A 21,977-nucleotide genomic window follows, 5' to 3' on the forward strand; every position below is an offset into this window, starting at 1 on the left:
CTATATATTAAATACTACATATTGTGTTGAGAGCTGTCCATCTTTTCTTTCCATCCTTGTGGGTTTTCTTTTGTTCTTTGCTTGTACGTGTTTTACTTTGTTCTTTTTTCCCCCTTCTCCCCTTCTTTCCTCCTCCCAGGCTATAATTAAGCATGGTTGTATTTATATACAGATATAGATATATACATACACATATGCACATACATATATGAACATATGATTTTCTAACAGATTCTACTCCTAAACTTTGTTTTTTATGTTTGTGCATATCTCTTTTTTCCTATCCCTCCTGACTCCTCTTACTTTACTTCTACTGGCTACCTTGCCCTCCTATTACTTAACGTACCCCCCCCAATGATCCCTCCCTTATCTTCCCATTCCCATAAATCTAAATACCCTTTTATATGCCCCTTTGACCTATTCCCTCACCCTTCTCTCTAAAGATCTTTTCCTTATCCTCCCAAGAATCCCTCCCTTATGTTCCCATTCGTTCACCCTTCCCTCTAAAGGTCCCTCCTTTATCCTCTTCCCCCTCCCTATCACCTTAGTGTTTTATTTCTTTCTAAATTTAGAAGACTTTTATACTCTTCCATGTATTGTTCCCTTCTTAAGCCCATTCCTGATGAAAATAGGTTTCCTGAACTAACAGCCCTCTTCCCCATCCAATTCCTCTATATCATTTCTTCCACTTGCACCTCATTTGTGTAAGATAATTACTCTTTTTAGCTGTACCTGAATGGTTTTAGTTTTTTGAAGTCATATCATTCTCAGGTCTACTCCAGTCTTTCTTATGAACTACTCAATTGCTAATAAAAATCTTAGTTTTACATTTTTCATACATAAAAGGTAAACCATCTGTCCTTATTGAGTACCCCGTAATTATTCTTCGGTACATACCTTATGTTTCTCTTGTATCTTGTATGTCAAATCTTCTATTGTTTGTTTTTTTAACAAAGTCCCAAAAGTCTGACAATACATTGTGTTCATTTTTTTCATTTAGAATTATGCTTAGCTTTGTTGGGTATGGTATTTTCAACTGGAAGCCCAATTCTTTTCCTCTTCAATGATAGTGTTCTAAGACCTGCATTCTTTTAATGTTGCTACTACTAGGTCTTGTGTGATTCTAACTGAGGTACTACCATATTTAAATTTTTTTTTCTTGTTGTTCATAATATTTTCTTCTTGAACTGGGGGCTTCAGAATTGGACTATAGTATTCCTTTTGGTGTTCCTCATAGGATCTCTTTCAGGTGGTGATTGGTGGATTTTTTTTCTATTTCTACTTTCCACCCTTGTTCTAATGCTTCAGGAGAATTTTCTTTATTTCTTGTATTATTTTATCAAAATTCTTTTTTTGATCATAACTTTCAGGTCATCCAATTATTCTTATGTTTTCTCTTCTTGATCTGTTCAATCTGTTCTCCAGATCAGTTGTTTTTCTTATGAGGTATTTTACATGCTCTTCTATTTTTTCATTCTTTATATTTTGTTTTATTTCTTGATCTCATAATTTTGCTGGTTTCCCCTTGCCCAATTCTGATTTTCAAGGAGTCATTTTCTTCCTTAAGATTCTAGATCTCCTTTCCTAATTGGTTGACTGTCTTTTCATAATCTTGTTGTTTTTCTTGGATGGTTATTATTTTTTTAGTTTTTCCTTAATCTCATTTGATTTTTAAGGTCTTTTTAAAATTCTTCTATGAATTCTTTTTGGGCAGGTGATCATTTGATTTTACTCTTTGGAGTAGAAGAGGATTTCTTTGTTTCCCTATCCTCCTCTGAAGGTGGACCCCACTCTTCTCTATTCTCATAGTAACTTTTTGTAGTTAGGAGTCTTTCTCCTTTCTGCATTTTTTAATAGCTTAATTTTTGTAATCTCCTCTATTCCTGGGGCATGGGGGATGGCGGCTCTGGACTTAGACTCTCCTTCAGTTCACTTCTCTGACCTTGAACCCAAACTAAAACCTCCAGCCACCTGTAAGTGCCCACAGCCAGCAATGTCTCTGTCGACTTCTTCTGCACTCATGAGGCATGTGCTGGTTCTTTCTCATCTCCACAGCATCTCAGCAGCACAACTGGGTCTGCTATTCCTTGGCAGCAGAGGTTCCCTCAGTCTCCCCCAGCTCAAATGACCAACTCACCTCACCATGTCAGGGGTACAGGTTCCTGTGGATGGGGCCAAGGTAGCCTCCCAACTCAGCTAAACCCAGGGCTTGCTGTTTGTTGCTTAAGCACATTTAAGATCTAGCCTGGAGGTGTTTACTCTTCACAGGGGCCAAACCTCATCCAGGGATTTTTCTTCAGATCTTTTCTGATTTTCCCAGGAGGACTCCTATTCTGCCCCTTCTTTATTTTTACCCACTCTGTGTTTGCCTTGAGGTGCAGTTTTCTCTCTCTTGTGGAGGAAAAGCTTGAGAGCTTGGAATTTTCTGACCTACTTCACCATCTTCCCAGAATCCTCTCCCCTGAGCCTTCTTCTTTGTTGATCCCATGCTGGCTGCTAGTAATCACCATTTCTCTAAATGCACACAAGCAATCTGTTTAATAATTAGTCCTGGAACTTTTCTGAGAATCAATATTAAGCTCGACAGTATATAGTGTGTGGAATCTACCTTTCCTTTCTTTTAAAAAAAATTAATACAAAATTTGTCCATCTCTGTTTGATTTTTTAAGCATTTTCCACAGACCTGGACCTAGGGACAGGAAGACCTGAGTTAAAATTTGACCTCAGACATTTCCTAGCTATGTGACCTTAGGGAAGTCACTTAGTTTCAGTCTGTCTCAGTTTTCTCATCTGTAAAATAGGAATACCTCCCAGAATTGCTCAAAGAATAAAATGAGATGACATATTTAAAGCTCTTTGCAAATCTGTAGCCATATAAATGCTAGCCATAATTATTATTGTTTTCAAAGATTGCCAACAGGACCAACAATATTTTCTGCAATCTCACCTGCACGATCTTTCAGTACTAGCTCTGTTACCCTGGTCAGGTTATTAACACTTTTATTTTTTTAATCTATAAAATGAGGAGAATAATACTTGTACTACTTGCTTTCAGATTCATTTAATCAAAACATATAATTACAATGTGCCAGGCACTTTAGATACAAAAACAAAGGTTAAGTAGTCCTTGACCTCACAAAGTTTATATCCTATCAGGGGGGACAAAAGTGTGAACATATAAAGGCATTTGGTTGGTTGGTTGTTGTCCTTCATCTTCAAAGAGGACCACAATGACATCACCATGATAAAGTGAGATTTCAGTGTGTCCGACTATGGCTGATCAGACCAATACAAGCTCAGAATGCTGTACCACAGGTTGGGCACAGATAGCCCATGTGAATATGTGGTATAGATATCCCAAATTTGCTCATCCTACATTTAAAGGCATTTACATATAATTAAAAAGGATTGTAGAAGGAAAAAGCATTACTAATCACTGTGGGAATTAAGAAGTCTCATACAAAAGGCAGTAATTGAGCTGGGTCTTAAAGAAACCTAGTGATTCAAAGAGATGGAAAAGGATCACATTCCAGGAATGAAGGACAGTCAGTACAAAGATGGAGCTGTAAGGAGGCCAGTTTGTCTGGATCACTCAGAGTGTATAAAGGTGAATTATTTAGAATATGGCTGGAAAGGTAGGTGAGGGGAATCCAGATTGTTGTGGGAGAAGTGTTCTATCCACCTTTTAAACTCTTCCAAAATGTGCTTAGCAGTAATACCTCCCTATCATTTCTTCATCCATTGGCCAAGCAGAGCTAACAGAGACATCCTTAGTCCATAGAAACTGGACACTTTTCCTTGTTCTGAGATAATAGAGATCTGATGATCATTTCCCTGCCTCTCAGGACCGAGTCATTGACCCAGGCTTCCAGCCCTCACTACTGGTGGTAGATGCTGAAGTCTGCAAGTCTGTGTGTGTGTGTTTGTGTTTGTGTGTATTGACATACATGCATACATATACACATGCATGTATATACATATGTGCCTATATGTATATATGTACACACATATAAATATAGGAATGTGTGTATGCCTATGTATATATTTTAAATTACATGTGAGAATAGCTTTCAATCTTTGCTTTTCAAAATTTTGAGTTTCAGATTCTTTTCTTCCCGCTCTCCTTCCCGACTTCTCTTCCTGGGATGGCAGGCAATTGTTTTATGCAACTTTTATTTTTGTATATATTTTTTCAAAGTACATGCAAAAACAGGGCTACAAGTCTTTAGAAGCTACAGACAAAAGCTTCATGGCATTCAAGAAATGCTTTCATGCCAGCTCATTTTCAGTCTTACTCCCTCTAATAACTGGGCATGATCAATCCCCCACAGACACCAGCTACATAATTCTTCATTTCTCTTACCAGTTGGCCACCTTCATTTGTAAGAAGAGAAAACATTACCTATCTGGTCTTTATCCCTCTCTAACCACCCCCACTCCAGACTGGGTAGTAAAGGAACAGAGAACTGCTACCCACTTAGCACCTGCTTTAAGATCAGCAAAGAAAGAAATGGTGGTCATTGGATCATCCTGAGCAGAGATACAGACTTGAGCAGAATCAGTCAGGTACCAACATTCCTGTAGTACAGAAGAAGGAAGAGAGGGAAAGAAGGGTCTAACAGGAAGTAAAGGGCTGAGCCTATGGAGGGAAGGGAGCAGAACACTTCCTCCTCCATTTCTAGACCCCAACCCAAGGGACACTTTCTCCATCTGTGGCTGAGGGCATGCTCTTTATACTACACTTGAATGTGAAAAACTTATCTTTTGTAGCTTCCGCCATCTGCCCTCACCTTAAAGTATGGCTGACCTCAGCCTCTGGACCTGACTTAAGTCCTTAGTGGGAGACATTCTCAGGTAAGAATTCTTATTTAAAACAAAAACATCAGGTCCTCTAAGAGTTCTCTATTGTCTTTTCCTCAAGGGTCTTGTTTCTTTAAAAAAGGACCACCCAGTAGGCAGGATGTTTTCCATACGCCTTCATGAGGCTGATCTTGATCTCGTAGTCTAAGAGTAGGTTAGATTTTTGTATATAGATAAAGTCATATAATTTCAAAAACATCGAGACTGATTCTTAATCTTTTGTGTGTGAGTGTATGTGCGTGTCCAGGATGCTTTTGGTAGTCTGGTGAAGCCTAGGGACCTTTTCTCAGAATAGTGGTTTTAAATTTATAACATAAAATACATAGGATTACAAAGGAAGCAAATTATATTGAAATATTGAAGTATATTTCAAAAGCAAGCTCAGAGACCCCAGATTAAGAAATCCCAATCTAGAAAGTTCCAGTTGCATCCTAAAATATCTTCCTCACTCACTGACTGATACTTACATTATCCTACTAGAACTTCATTCCCTTACCTTAAAACTTTTGATTCCTCTGAGAAGCATCATTCAGTTTTCAGTTTCTTACACTTTAGTGTAAAAGAGTTTATTTGAGAACAGGTTTATATTGGCAAAGGAAGGAAACAAAGTGTGAATAGCAGCTTTCTGAGAGGAGGAGTGGATACTAATGCAGGTAAAAGAAGGAATTAGGTCTCTTCTTACTAGGAAGGTAGGGCTGCTTTGTATATGAAATATAAGATAGTTTTCTTTTCCTTTACAGGACAATCCTATCCAAGAAAGGAATGAAGGTGGAGTAGATAGGATCCAGAGTCAAACTCTATAGAGACAAAACATACTTGTAGATAGGTTCAAATACTTAACAGCCCATGAATAGGCATCTTTAGTATTCTAAAAGGTGGTACTAACTGGCATTAATTCTTTTCCAAACACTTAGAGTGATAACCTACGACTAGGCCACTACACTAGGAGTCAGAAAGACCTGGGTTCGAATCTCTCTTTCTGATACTACCTCTGATGCTAACTAGGTGACTATGGGGAAAGTCATATAGCTTCTTGAGCCTTAACCAACTGTTTAAGACTCATCTGCTAAGTTATAAATCTGCTTTGGTGCTCAACACATAAAATCAGATCTTTGATACATGATCAGAATGCTTATTTACATGTTGCTGTTTTCTTTTAGGATCTTGGGCTGGTGCTAATTTGCATGATTGGTATATAAGAAGCCATTTCCCTTTCCTTTCCTTTCCTCTGTTGGGTCCTGAGCTTTGGGAGGGTTAGGGTTGAGAACTGAACTGTCTATGAGGGAAGTCAGGTGTTTAGCCTGTGGATGCCTTGTGGGGTAATCTGCTCTTTTAAGGGATAGGGTGTGGATCCTGGCATTGTGGAAAATGTCCTGGCTGTGGCTTTGAATTAATCTACTTTCTTTCCTCCCTAGTTTTCTGTTTCACACAGTAAGGAGGAATTCAGCTTGGCAAAATGGACCAAATGTTCCCAGAAGCAGTGAGCCAGAGCACTATGCCCCTGGACATCCTGAATGTGGTAGAAAGAATGAACAACCAAACACTGGACACATGCTTCCGCACCAGGAATACTATCCTAAAGGGGCAGCCCTTTGGTGGAGTGCCCACTGTGTTAGTCATAAACATCTGCATCTGGTTGGTAAGTCACTGGCAGGATGTGGAGGAGAAAGAGAATGGCCCTAGAGTGAGTCCTGGCCATAGATGTACTGATATGAGCCAGTGAATAAGCAAGGTTACACAGCTGACTGGGAGTATGAGTAGGAGAGGACTAGTGAGGAATCCTGGATTCATAGAATCAAGAGATCATAGGATCATTAATTTGGAGCTGAAAGAGACCTTTAATGACTGTCTAGCCCAACCGCCCTCATTTTATAGGTGAGGAAACACAGACTCAGGGATGCCAAGTGACTTGGGAAAGGTCGCACAGGTAGCAGCAAGTAACAGAGATAAGATTGGAATTCTGATTCTCTAACTTCAAAGCCAGTGTGCTGTGTCCATTTGACCACTCTATTTCCTCTTCTACATTTTAGCCAAATGCCAACATGGATAATTCTCTCCCTGTGACTTTCTTTTCCTTTTATTTCTTCTCTAATAGCCCCAATGAGAATCCTTCTTTGGTAATCCTCAAGTGCAGATCTCAGAGCACTTTATGTTACCACTGAAAGCTCAATACACCTCTCATATACCCTCCAAGATGCCTCCTTGTTTGCTGGGAGAGGGAAGAGATCTTTGAATTCCCTTTGAATGGGCAGAGGTGGAACTGAGCTTGCTTCCATGGTAGGACTTCACTCCAGATAAAAGTGGCAACTAGAGTAATGGCTTAGAGAAGAGATTGGAATAGGATTGAAGGTTATAGATGGAAAAGGATTGTAAAGATCTCTTTCAATTCTGTCATTTTATAGATGAGTAAATGGAGGCACAGAGGAATTGGTTGATGTATTCAAGGTCAAACAACCAGCTAAAACAAGAACCCAGGTTTTTTGTCTACCAGTCCAATTACAAAGTATATTATCTCATTGTATCCTCACAACCTAATCATGGAGGTAGGCAGGGCAGATATTCCTATTCTCATTTTTATAGAGGAGGAAACTGAAGCTCACAATGACCAAGTGACTTCACCAAAGTCATTCAACTATTTGGTAACACACAACTACTGGAAGGGACTGTAGAAGTCATCTAGCCTTACACCCCAAATTTTAGAGACAGTATGGTGTAGTAGATATTGTCCTTGGATTCAAGACAACCCAAGTTCAAATCTGCCTCAGTTACTAGCTGTGTGACCCTGGGCAAGTCACTTAACCTTATAGCCTCAGTTTCCTCATCTATAAAATAAGGGATTTTTCCTTTCATCTCTGAAAATGAAGGACTCCATGACCTCTAAGGTCTATTGTAGCTCTAAATCTATGGTTCTATGATGTTAGTTGTGTTTTTTTCTTCACAGAGAGCAAACTTGAGTGGTAGAACTGGGACTACACCCAGTCTCCTAACTTCCAGTCCAATGCTTTTGAACTAAAGTCCTGCTTCTTTTTTTTCTTGAATCATCTGCAGAGCCTGTTCCTAAATGTCAGAGGGTTAGGGTGATATTCCTCTTGCATAGTAGCTATTTTATGAGCCAGGGGAGAGCCTCCAGATAAAGTGTCATCAGGAGTCAAAGGGCCAAAAAAGGAGCTGGACACTGCGCTTGACTCACTTTTCTTCCCAACTTTAGGTTGCTATTTGTCTCTACTCCTTTCTTCGGAAAGCTGCCTGGGACTATGGACGCCTAGGTCTGCTAACAAATCATGAAAGGTAAGACCCAACCCATCCAACAAGCCCACATTTATGCCCTAAAATCACTTGATTTCTCCTTGGGATTTCTGTCCCATCAGACCCCAAGTTGATGAACCAGCTGAAAGACCCCAGATGAATAGTTAGCTCTATTTGGGGAAATTCAATTTTTCCTAGTTGGAAATGTTTGGGTAGGGTCTTTTCCTCTTCCTTGTGTCACAGCATGTAACCAAAATTGGATATTGACTTTTTTTACTTCTCTAAGACTTCCCAACAGGAAGCTAGATTTAGATGATTGACATGTTCACTTAGAGGACAAAAAAAAAGTACTTTAATCCTCTGCATTAGTTCATTTCTGGCTCTCTCACACAGTCATACCCACATCTAACCTAACTACAGTGTTTATTAATAGCATATAAATTGCTAGTGGAATACTCATTTAAAAAAAAAAGATACAAGAAGACATACGGCTTCATCTTACCTCCACCCTTGAATGCCAGTCTCACTTTGCTTCAAGGAAGTGGAGTCACTCATATCAGTTAATGGATCAGTAAACATTTATTATGTGTCTACTATGTGCCAGGCACTGTGCTTAGTGCTGGTGAAATAAAGACAAAAGACAATCCTTACCCAAAAGGAGTTAAATCTAATGGGGGAGAAAATAAGCAAACAACTATGTACAATCAGGAAATCCAGTGGATAGACCTATTTGGAGTGGTCCAGGGAGGGAAGGGGTCCGTGTGATCTTATGCTAAGGTAAACAAATGGAGTTTAGAACATTTTTATATATGCACCAATCTAGGGCAAGCATATCTACAGGGACTTTGAATTGACCCAATAGAGGATTCAGATAATGATAAAGGAATGAATAGAATTCCTTTGGTTTCATGGGAAGGGGAAAGGGGAATTATCATGGAGTTTCCAATCCTAGCCATTGCCATGTGTTGCCCGCCCTCCCCTCTTCCACTACCCCAACTTTCCCTCTGGGAAACATCGCCATACTTTCGAGACTTTTGCTACCTGATCATCAGTCATTATTTTTTCAGTCTCAAGTTTGCAGAGACATAGATGTAGGAAGAGATATTAAAAGTTATCTCATTCCAGTGCCTCAACTTATACAGGAAGAAACTGGTGCAGAGTTGAAGTGGCTTCCTCATTATCCTAGCTAGTGAGTGACCTGGAATCAGATGGACCTGACCTCAAGTCCAGGCTCTGTGGTCGTTTCCACAACTAATGAGCTAAGAAATCTCCAATACTTGTATAGGAACTGAGAGCATTCCTGACCCCAGACAAGAAGAGAGAGGGGAACATAACAAGGGGAACAAGTGACCAAAAGTCAGACTCCAACTGATAGAAATCTCTTCTCTTTCCTTCTTTCTCTCCTCTTGTCTCTTCTTCTCTACCACCTTTCTCTATGGCTAGCTTGGTCTCACTGTTCTTTGGAGAGCAAAGTGATAAGAATTCCCCAGTGGACTCTACTCTGGAGGTACAGAAAAAAGATACGGTAAGTGTGTGGTAGAGGAGCTGATCTCTGGGTGAGGGAGAATACATAATAGGGTGAAGATCCCATTCCTAGAGCCAGATTTCTCATTAGATGCACAAAGGCAGGTTTCCTTTGAGTACCTATTCTCAAGGAATTTGTATTTTAATAGAGGAAGACAAAACATAAAGGAGAGCTAGAAAAAAGGGATAGGCAAAGAAAGGCATTGGGGATGGAGAAAATTCTGGAGAGTGAGTTGAGTTAGAAGTAAAGTGAGTAACATGACTGAGGCCCCTCAAGAAATGTTAATCCTAGGCAGTGAGGAGGCCCTAAAATACAGTCATCCCTAAGTTGTCAAGGCAGCTGTTTTGTGTGTACATGAATGGTTCAGCTAGATGGCATAGTGGGTAGAGTGCTGGGCCTGGAGTCTTCCAGAGTTCAAATCTGGCCTCAGACACTAGATGTCTGTCACCCCGGGCAAGTCACTTAACCCTCATCTATTTCCTCATCTGTTTCCTCATTTGTAAAATGTTCTAGAGAAGGAAATGGCAAGCCACTCCATTTTCTTTGCCAAGAAAACCCCAAATGTAGTCACAAAGAGTCGGACATGACTGAAAATGACTAAACAGCATATGTGTCTGTGTTGAGGAAACAACTCAGAAAGTGGATTGAGCCAGGAGTTAAAACATGAGCTTCTACCTCATTTATACATATTTATTTGCATATCATGAGTTGACAGGTGTGGCATTTTAAAAGGTTCAAGAGACATGATTTATGGGTAATTTAATCATTTTATTAATGATGCCAGCATTTTAGTAAATGAATGGTCGCTTGGCCATCTGTGTCTTACAGCAAAGACCATCATGGCAGTGGGCTCATAGTTATAAGCCCAGTGGCAATCAATGAGGGACTGAACCTGAATTTCAATTATGTCATTTACTTCTAAGTTAGCCCCAACCTTAAACAACCTATTCAAAGAATTTATCCCCAATCAAACCTGAATAGAACACAGTGATGGCCCCACCTGAAGAGGGAGAGAATCCCAGATATAAGAGAAAGCTAACATGTGAGTTTGCTTAGAACAGGGGGTATATGTAGGGGAGTAACATGAAATAAGACTGAGAAGGTAAATGAAGGCCATTTTGGAGAGTCTTAAGGGCCAGACTGAACAACTGTGATAGTGCAAACTATAGATAGATACTGATCATGTCATAGTAGGTCATGCTAATTATCTCAGAATTTTCATGGAGGAGGTGTCTTGAGTTGGTCCTCAACAAAGTGAAAGGTCAATCTTAGTGAAGGGAGGAAGTAGAAAAGCAAGGTCATAGAACTGGTCATTAACAAGGCATGAGTGGGGAAAACATCAAGGGTCCTTGCCCAACTAGAACATAAAAGCTGACTTGGAGAGTCATGAGAAAAACAGGTAACTGTAACAAAATGGAGCAGTGGGGCAAGGATGGAGAAGACAGTGTTTCAAAGGCCTTGGATGCCAAATTGAGAAGTTTAACTTTGATACAACTACAATAAAGCCAGTATCTATTAAGTCCCCTGCTATATGCAGAGTAGTATAGTAGGTACTGCAGGAGACCTAAAATTTAAGACAGCCCTCGCCTTAAAGAGTTTTCCAGGGTCAATCTAGCAATATAGGTCATTACGTACTATATACACTATTACATAATAATTGTGTTAGAGACTTACAAGATAAAGTGCTTATGTGAAAGCTGAACAGAGAACCAGGGAATGGGTAGAGCATCATGAAGGAAGTGGCATTTGGTCTGGGCTTTAAATGAAGACAGGATATTTGAGTCATGGAGAAGTCTTGAGACTATAATGGATTTACAGGACACAGAGAGCTACTGAGTTTGGCTGAGTTAGAAAGAACACTTCTAAGTTAGGAGTAACACAAAATAAGTCTGGAAGGAGTAGGTTTGAACTGAGTGCCAGAAAAAGACTTTAAGAAGTCTCTGAGCCAGAGAAGTTTTTGAGCATTAGAGTGACATAACCAGATCTATGCACAGAAAGAAAACAACACAGTGTAGGGAAGCTGTAGCACCTGAGTTCGGGATCTAGGCAAGTCACTCCAAGCCTCAGCTTTCTCATGTGTGAAAGGTGTACTTAAATTATCTTGCAGAAGAGCTCTTTTTAAACCTTTATATAAATTCATATATAACGTGTGTATGTGTATGTGTGTGTGTGTGCCTTCTCTACAGTCTGACTGTGATAGGAAAGATGTGGGTTGGGAAGATTGCAGACAGCAAGATGGTGCAATGGATAGAACCTTGAGTTCAAATGTGGGTTCAGACACTTAGTCACTTAATCTCTAACTCAATTTCATCTGCAAAATGAAGGTGGCAATGATAGCTCCCTCACAGAGTTGATATGAGGACCAAATGAGATAATATGTAAAGCAAATCACTATTTAAATGCTAGTCATCACCGTTACATAAAGTGTTATTGCCAGCTGTTATAATAGTCTATTCAGCTGGTAATGAGGGCCTGTACTAAGATGCTGGCAAAGGGAATACAGAGAAAGGGGAACAGATTTGTGAGATGTTGCAGAGAGGAAATCAACAGAACCTGAAAAATAACTAGATATGAAAGGTAAAGTTGAGGATGAGTCAAAGAGGTGCATGAAGCAATGGAAAGTGTGTCCAACTGGAAATCACAGAACATGTTTGTATATCCAGGTGACTTTGAGCAAATTATTTAATCACTCACCTGTAAAATGAGAGCTAGAGTAGATGGCCCCTGATGTCTCTTTGAGTTCCAAATCTATGATTCCATCATCCTGTGAACAACAAATTATAAACATGAGGGGCAGGTGATGGAGGAAGTTTAGGGGAAAAGATAACGATTTGGATTAGGGATAGAATGAATTTGAGGTACCAGGGGAATATCCAGATGCTATTACTCTGAGTCCAGCTAGAAATGAAAGTCTGGAACACAGAGAAAAAGAAAGGAAAGACTGGAATAACAACAGTCATAGCATTCATACAGCACTTGCAGTTTTACAAAGAGCTTTACAAATATCTGATTCTTATCCTCACAACAGCCCAGGAAGGCAGGTGCTATTATCATTCCTATTTTGCAGACAAGGAAACTGAGGAAGGCTGATTTTAAGTGACTTGCCCAGGATCACACAACTAGTAAGTATCCAAGGCCAGCTAGAAAGTTTTTGCAATAATTTAGGAATTAAGTGACCAGTGCATACCTGGTCTAAGGGTTAAGTATAGAAAGAGAAAAGAAGGATCCTATCAAAGAATTATATATCCACACATATACCTACACACATATAAGTGTTATAAAACATGTTTATAATATTTTATGTTAATATTAATATTTTTATCAGTTGTGTCTGATTCTTTATGACCGTGTTTGGAGTTTTCTTAGCAAAAATGGTCTGCCATTTCCTTCTCCAACTCATTTTACATATGAGAAAACTGAGGCAAACAGGGTTAAGTTATTTTCCCATGATCACACAGCTAGGAAGTGTCTGAGGCTGAATTTGAACTCAGGAGGAAGACACTTTCTGACTCCAGGTCTGGCGCTCTTATCTACTGCTCCACTAGATGCTCATATTAATATATAGTATATAAGAAGTATAAATTTATATATTATATTTCTATATAAAGCTTTCAATTACTATTTCCTCTTATAATCCTATATATTTTATTTTATGCATTTTATACATTTAAAAAAATTATTCTGACATGAGTACCATAGCATAGGCTTCACCAAACCGTCAAAAACTTTCATACAAGGAAAATTAAGAACCCCTGTTTTAGATTGTGTCTTAAATTCGGGTATGATTTACCCTAAAAATATGGTTAAACTCTGATGAAGGGGTAGGCCATACTAATTCACTTTGATGTATGCATTCCCCAGTATTGGTCTTCTAGTCTTGCCACCTTTAGCATAAATGCCATGTCTGGACTAATTTCCCAAATTTTTTAGCCTATTCTAATCACCCCTATTCTCCACCAGTTCCAATCTACTTCACTAATTTCCTAGCTTATTCCATTATTGTCTTTGTAATAACTATTTCTATTGTCAACAAACTTGCCTATATCTTTGAACTTTTAGACACTTTAACTGAAACTAGACTCTGTCCTGAAAATAACCAAATTCCTTACGACCTTCTCTGCAGGTAGGTGCTCCTCTTATCACACGTCCCCCTAATAGAGGACCATATTCCTTGCTCTAAACTACCATTTCCAGTACATTCCTCTGCCAAGATTTCTCAATGACTTTCTCTCTTCTGAAATCCATACATTTCACTTTTATTACATCATGTGATCCTTCTAGTAACTTTTAGAATGACTCTGACATCTGGATTGTGGTTATCCTCTCTACCCGCCCATCTCCTATCATCGGTCTTGAGAATATCATTATTCATACTAATATTCTAACAATCTGGGTTCCTTGTGTTCTAGCACACCCAGTTGAGGTCAGTATATCAGAGCACCTTGATGTCCCACTGGAATAATCTAAACAAAATCGACCACACAATTCCTTGACCTCTTTGAATCCTATAATTTTCTTCTGTACCAATTTCAGTCATTCATCAAAATGGTAACGACTTAGAACTCTCTTTCAGATTTGACCTACATTGCTAAGTGTGATGGCCCACACTTGTAATCCCAGCTGATGTATTGCTTGAGCTTGAGAGTTCTGAATTGCAGTGGGTTTAGCCAATCGTGTGTACACACTAAGTCCAGAACCAATATGGTGAGCTATAGAGAGTTGGGGAGTGAGGGCCTGAGGTCACCTATGAAGAGGAAAACTGGCCCAGGTAGAAATGGAGCAGGTCAAAGTTCCTGTGCTGATCAGTAATGGGGTCAGTCCCATAAATGGTCATTGCACTTCCCATGTGCTTGCAAATATGCTTCCTATCACTATTGTTCAGTTGTTTTATTCATGTTCTACTCTTTGTGACCCTTTTTGGGGGTTTTCTTGGCAGAGATACTGGAGTGGTCTGCCATTTCCTTCTCCAGCTCATTTTTTAGATGAGACAACTAAGGCAAAGAGAGTTAAGTGACTCCTCCAAGATCACACAGCTGGTATCTAAGACCAGATTTGGACTCAATAAGATTGTGTCTTCCTGACTCCAGCCCCAGCATTGTAGCCACTATAGATGACTCACAAGTCTATATTTAGCTGCTAGGTGGCACAATGGATAGCGCATTAGAATGAGAGTCACAAAGTCCTTAGTTCGAATACAAATATTATCTATTATAACATATAAATTTAGATTTATTATATAACATGAGTATAAACATAAAATATATCTTTATACTATATATGTCTATATACATATGGATATACATACTGTATACATACACATATATATTACATATGTATGTGTATATATATGTACATATATATATATATATATATATACATATTTCTTTGATGGGTTCCTTCTGTTCTCTTTCTGTACTTAACAGTTAGACCAGGTATATACCATTGCAAAAGCTTTCTAGCTGCCCTCCCTATCTCTAGTCCATGCTAAACACACCTTATTATTAATTATTAATCTTCAAGTTGATCACTCCACTATTGCCTACTTAGATCAAGGAACTGAAGCACCCCTAGAGGAGGAAGCCAGTAGAAGTTAGACACTTATATAATAGCAAATAATCCTGAACCTTCTTCTGTTCTACCTGTAACCCAGAAACCTAGAGCCCAAAGCCCTGAGATACTGCCCCTTCAATCCAGGAGTTGAAGAATAAACATGGTAAAGAGACCTCCTGGTGCCCCACATCAAATACCATCACTGTAGATCAAGGGTTCTTAACTTCTCTGTGAACTTGTGTGTATATCTCTATATATACACTATATAGAGATATTTATAGCTAGATATAGATATATCAATATAGATAGATATCTGGAGATATATCTATCCCTATATATACACTATATGTATCTATATAGAGATATCTATAGCTATAGATAGATAGATAGATAGATAGATAGATAGATAGATATATCTAGACCAAGTATCTCTAGGTCTGTAGGTATATCTAGATACCTATATATATGTATATAGACATCTATTTCTATATATACACTATATACACAAATACCATATACATGCTATATGTACTCTATAAACACACTATATATGCACATTATTTATATACACTATACCTACTATATATGCACACACTAAATATATGCTATATATTTACACACACTATATAATATCTACACACACATGCATAGGTACAAAGATATATATCATATACATACATATATATATGAAGATTAGTACAGGTGAATAATTTTGGTATGTTGAAAATGGACTAGAAATAGACAAACCAACTAGAAAGCTTTTCCAGTAATCTAGGAATTAAGTGACCAGTGCATATTTGGCCTAACTACTAGGTAAGGAAACAGAAAACAAAGAGGGATCCCATCAAAGAAGCTTTTTTTAGAGAGAGTTGATGGCTCAATGGATAGAACACTGGGTCTGGAGTGAATTCAAATCTGGCCTCGGATACTGACTTAGCTGTTTGGTCCTGGGTGAGCCACTTAACCTCTTTTGCCTCAGTTTCCTCATCTACAAAATGGGAATAATAACAGCACCTACCTCATGGGGTTGTTGTAAGGATCAAATGACGTAACAGTTGTAAAGCTCTTTGTTTGGTGCCTAGCACATACATACATTCTATGTAAATGTTTGTTGTTATTGTTACATTCTGCTGACTAATTGGATATGATCTTGGAATGCAAATGAGAGGAAACGATTAATTATGGGCTGGTCTGCATGAGTATGGTTGGGGAAAACACTGGATTTGGAGTTAGAAGACCTAGGCTTGACTCTGGAGTCTTCAATTTGTAATGAACAGATCAGACTTAACTCCGAAAATCTCTTTCCAGCTTTAAATCCTATGATCTTATGAACTCCAGTTTGTAAGCAGAGTGAACCATGAAAATAGAGACTAGTGAGTCAGGCAATGAAGGGCTTCAAATGTCAAACAGAGAAGTTTCCTTGCACTCCTAGCACCACTTCCATTCCACATTTCTACAGCATAAATCACCTTCACATCCATTATTTCATTTGGTCATCAGAAGTAGCCTGTGGGAGTAACCAGGCAAAGACTCTTATTTCCTTTTATAAATGAGAAAACAGGCTGACTCTGCCAGAGTTACAGATAACTGGTTCCCGTTAGCCTTGCTCCCAGGAACGCTTGACCAGAACCTTCAAGGGGTAGGAAGTGCTGAGCACAGTGCCTGGCACATTTGTTGTTTAGTCATTTTTTCAGTCATGTTCAATTCTCTGTGACCTCTTTGAGGGCTTTCTTGGCAAAGATACTAGAGTGGTTTGGCATTTCCTTCTCCAGCTTATTTTAAAGATGAAGAAACTGAGGCAAACAGGGTTAAGTGATTTGCCCAGGATCACACAGTGAGTAAATGTTGGAGGCTGGATTTGAACTCAGGAAAATGAGTCTTCTGACTCCAGTGCCTGCACTTGATCCACTCTGCCACCTTGCTGTGTAGAGAAAGGACAGTAATTGGAGGCAGAACACATGGATTCATAGCCTGATGATGACACAGCTACCGATGTGGACCTGAACTAGTCATTTAACTTCTTTGGGACACAATTTCCTCCTTTTTAAAATTAGGAAGTCAGATTAAATGGTGTCTGAGGTCTTTTCCAGCTGCAGACCTGTGATCCTCGTGTGCGTGTGTGTGTGTGTTTGTGTGTACACTTATACACATATTCATACATCCTCTCTGAATGAATTAGTTTTTACAGCGTCTGACAACTTCACGTGGACAGAAGTTTTAGCTGGGGTCGAGTCAGGACACATGCTCTTAGTGCTTCTCCAGGTCCTAGAATCATGCCCCTTACCTGGGAGCTGAGGACACCCCTAGCACTGTGCTTACTCACTCTCCTCCTCTCCTTTTCTCCCCCAGGGCTACTTTTCCTGGTTCATCAACATCGTAAGCATGAAGTAAGTGTTTCTGCACCCTGAGCTCTGGGTGAAGACAATGTGGCAGTGGGGGAAGAGGGGAGTGGGCAGGGTTATGCTGGAGTCACTTGGGAGAGATAATTGTTAAATATATAGTATGATATACTTTGGAAATTAGCCAACAATCTAATCAGTTTGATTTATTGTGATTGTTTACTGTATAGCATGAGTACTTAAACTTTGGAAATTAGCCAACGACACTGATAAGGGTTTGATTTATTGTGATTGTTAACTATATAGCATGAGTGTTTATACTTTGGAAATTAGCCAACAATACTAATCAGAGTTTGATTTATTGCTTTGTTGATTCTTTAAATTTAAGAAAGTGAGAGAAAATGTTAATAATACAAATTAAGTTTAAAGATATGTTGTGGTTCTTAAACATTTCCCATCACACTTCTGGGAGTAGGAGAGGTGATTCAAAGCCTTAGACCCTGGATCAGCTATGTGGAGCTTATGGCACCTTCTCTTCTTTGGGCATTACTGGGCAGGACATAATTAACTTATCTGCCCTATCCCATTCTTCATTCAGTAGACCCTCAGAAATAACAGTTTCTTCTCTCATCCCATAGGCTGTTAACCTTAGTCAATTCCAATACCATCATCAAAAGGAATCTCACCTGTGTCCATCCCCTTCCATTTCTGAAGACCTGGGGAGGGGAGAAAGAACATATGATACTGTCTGATACCCTGTCTTCAAGCATTAGAAGGATTGTCATTGTGGGAGAAGAAACAGGCTTAGTCTGCTTGATCCTAGAGGGCATAACTAGACCTAATGGATGGAAAATACAGAGACAGATTCTAACTTGATAAAAGAAAACGTCTCCTAACAGTTAGAGAGCTTCCTTGAAATAGTACTCAGAGATCACTCACTAGCATTGTTGTAGAAGTGATTCACACCTATAAGCCCGCCTTCAATACCAGTGCCCTTCCTCTGTGGATTATCTCCAATTTATCCTTTGTCTAACTTGTTTGTACAGTTAACTGAATGTAACCTCTCCCATTAGACTGTGAGCTTCTTGAGAGCAGGGACTGTCTTTTGCCTTTTTTTTTTTTTTTTTGGTATCCTCAGTGCTTAGACACGGTACCTGGCACACAGTAGATACTTAATAACCATTTCTTGACTGATCAATTCATCCTCAGATAAATGGATTGCACTAGACACCCTCTGAAGCCTTTTCTGGCTCTGTAATCCTTGACTCTCTCCTAAAACCCCTGGAGCAATAACTTCTGAATCTTCCCCAATTTTCACTATCAAAACTTTTCATTGTTCTCAACTCCAGCCAAACAGAGCCAGGTACTACTATCTATATCTTCCAACACACACATACATACACATATATGCACATATATATATACACATATATACATACACACATATATTTATATAACATACACACACACACACATACATACACACAAGCAAACACCATAGTACATTGGAAAAAGCACTAGAATGGGAACCCACAGACCTGGGTTTTTATATCTGCCACTGTGTGACACCTTGGACAAATCACTTCACCTCTCTGGGCCTCATTTTTCTCATCTTTAAAATAGACTGGATTTCTGAGATTCCTTTCCAGTTCTGAAATTCTGTGGTTTTATAAAGTCTGGGTCTTCGTACATGCATGCACCCTTCTTGGACTGTCTCCTACCAGTCCATTATCTGTGTTCTTCCTCTCCTTCAAATCCATCTCAAAGCATTCTTTCTCCCAAATGTCCTCTAAATGACCTCCATCTACAAAAATGTCTTTTGTGTCATTCTTCCACAAGAAACACACTGAGCACATTTACCCTTCTTTGTATTTTTCTTTGCTGGTCCTCTTAGGGTGTTTTTCGCTAGACCTCAAATTGTCAATACGTCAAGGACAGAGACTATGTCTTCTTTCCTTTATATAGTCTGGCAGTAAGCATTTCCCAATTACTGGATGATTGACAAGTCTGCCCTTGCCAGAAAGTTTCCCTTAAAACATGATTTCTCTAGGTCCTTGCTATCTAGACTGTTGAGATAAGGACATATGGTTCAGAGCCAGAACCCTCTTCATGTTTTCCTCCCTTGATTCCAAAGTTATTCTCTTTGCCATGGGCATTTGTGTTTGTCTGCCTTTAAAGAATGACTTGGGATCACACTGAAATGTGAAAATAATAGTTTTAGGAGAAATAAAAGGACAAGGAGTAACTGTAAGGAAATGAGAATATATGGATGTTGCTTTGAGAAATTAAATCTCCTTGCCTTATGTCACAGAACATCCTCCTTTATGTGATAATATGTTGTAAACATATGGTGCTAATTGACTATGAGAAGTGAGCAGTCTGCAAACAGTTCCAGGGTTTTGTGGTTGATAGACAATGAATCACCAATACAATAGAAACAAGAGTGAAGAGGACCCTGGATTAAGTTGCTGGCAGTATGCACTTAATAAACGGTAATGCTGATCAAACCTGTGTCCAGTGTGAGAGGTGAAATCCTATTGAATTCTAAAGCTGACTTTTTGCATAGGGAGTCCCCAGATGCTACATACCTAAGCAGATCAGAACATCCCTATACCTATTTTGGGATGTCATTTTCTTCCTGGGGTCTTTGCCCTCTCCAAGCTCTTAGTTGTTAAGGCTGTCCTGATATACCAATGATGACCCATATGTAATTGATGATTCCACTACCACTATTCTAATGGAACTGTCCTCTCTTGAAGATTACCAATGACATACTAATGATCAAAGCCTGTTGTCTCTTCTCAGTTCCCATCCTCAACTTTTCTGTAGCATTGAGCACTGATACTTGATTCACATGATGTTGGTTTCCATGGAAACATTCTTATCCATCCTTCCAGCTCCACTGTAGCTTATAATAAATAAGGTTAAATAAACTGGAATGTTCTTGGAAATCCTTGGCATTTTAGGACTCAGAATCAAGATGTTGCCCACTCCCTCCTTTTTGATACCATTTCCATTCATTATGTTCTTACAGTGTGAGAAGTACTATGAATGGTAACCTCCTTCAACTTTTTAAAAATTATTTTATGATGAACTTAATAAACATGAATATTTTTCCATATTCCCTCCATATACAAAGCAGAACAAAAAAATAAGATTACATATGAAGCCATAAATTTCTATTCAACATGATAATACTAACACTGCCCTGTTTATCTGTATCACCATCACTTTTAATTTTTGATGTTTCATTGATTTTTTCTTTTTTGTCTTTTTTGTATGACAGTCACTCCCCTACACTCATCTCCCACCCTTCCCCCAATAAAATCCCATTCTTCTAACAAAAATAGTCAAACAAAACAAGATTCACACACTGGCTGTGTCTGAAAATTTACGTCTCAGTTTATATCTCTCTACCAAGAGATGATTAACATGTTTCATCATCTGTCTTCCAGAGTCATTATTTTGGTCATTGCATTAAGTCTTTCAAAGTTTTCATTTAATCTACAATAGTCATTGTATAAATCTTCTTTTTGGTTCTGCTCACTTTACATTGGTACAAATAAATCCTCCCAGGTTTCTCTGACTCCATCTCTTTCACTATTTCTTGTAATGTAATACTATTCCATTGCTTTAATATACAATAATTTGTTCAGCCATTTCCTGATTGATGGATACCCCAGTTGTTTATTCTAAGTCACAACCATATGTGTCCTTTCCTTTGATTTCTGCAGTATTGCCATTCTCTTTTCTTCCTCCTACGTGTCTGCTTGCCCCTTTCTCAGTCTTCTCTTTCGCTTTTCATAGAATCAGCATAAGTTTTGCCTAAAACTTTGTTCTTGGCCCTCTTCTTTTCCTTCCCATTTTCAATCTTATCCTCCCTGTTTCCTCCCCATTGCTAGGTTAGGTACTCATTAGCTAGCTATCTTAATAGAGTATTATAGTCATCTTCTCACCTTCAATTTCTTCTTCCTCCAGTTCTTCTTATGCACCATTGTTAGGTCAGTCTTTTTACCCAGCTCTGATCAAAAATCACTTCTCTACTAAGAAGCCTTAGTGGTTTTGTGGCCTATCAATACTTAAGAATCTGAAATTTCACAAGTGCATTCTCCCTCCTCTAATAACACACAACCAATCTAAAATTAGTAATCTTTGAGAGTTACTATGATCAAAAGATTCATTACTCTGTGGCCAACCTGCCTGTGGACATCTTGGAACTTAAATCAGATTAGTCCTTAGACAATAGGTGATCAGTCATCCATCCTAAACTCAGAGCCTTACAGTACCCACAGTCACTATCTTGCCCCCACCCCAAAAAAAGCATCAGAGTAGTATTTTAATGGAAGATTGAATTTCAAATAAAGTACAGGTACTTTAGCCTGGAAACAAAGACCTTCCATAGTATGATTCAACACTACCTTTCCATCACTACTTCCCTAAATAAGAATTATGTTCTA

The 21,977-nt window shown here is 38.8% G+C and overlaps 1 protein-coding gene across 9 annotated transcripts in view; it reads left to right on the forward strand.

Annotated features, from left to right (window-relative positions):
• TMEM63C (transmembrane protein 63C) overlaps positions 1–21,977 on the forward strand; it is a 134,186-nt gene that overhangs the window by 53,884 nt on the left and 58,325 nt on the right. For 7 of the 9 annotated variants that reach the window (XR_011970712.1, XR_011970713.1, XM_072624978.1 and 4 more), the window contains 5 exons: positions 4,771–4,854; positions 6,276–6,499; positions 8,069–8,148; positions 9,550–9,631; positions 17,531–17,568. Coding sequence is in view for 7 of the 9 variants with exons in the window: in XM_072624978.1 (XP_072481079.1) it covers positions 6,317–6,499; positions 8,069–8,148; positions 9,550–9,631; positions 17,531–17,568 (383 nt within the window). In the remaining 2 variants the exon portion in view is untranslated. The remainder of the gene's footprint in view (positions 1–4,770; positions 4,855–6,275; positions 6,500–8,068; positions 8,149–9,549; positions 9,632–17,530; positions 17,569–21,977) is intronic. The other 2 variants (XM_072624980.1, XM_072624979.1) reach the window with 1 other exon arrangement.

The sequence above is a fragment of the Notamacropus eugenii genome, chromosome 7, assembly GCF_028372415.1.
Source record: "Notamacropus eugenii isolate mMacEug1 chromosome 7, mMacEug1.pri_v2, whole genome shotgun sequence".
Lineage (NCBI taxonomy): Eukaryota > Metazoa > Chordata > Mammalia > Diprotodontia > Macropodidae > Notamacropus > Notamacropus eugenii.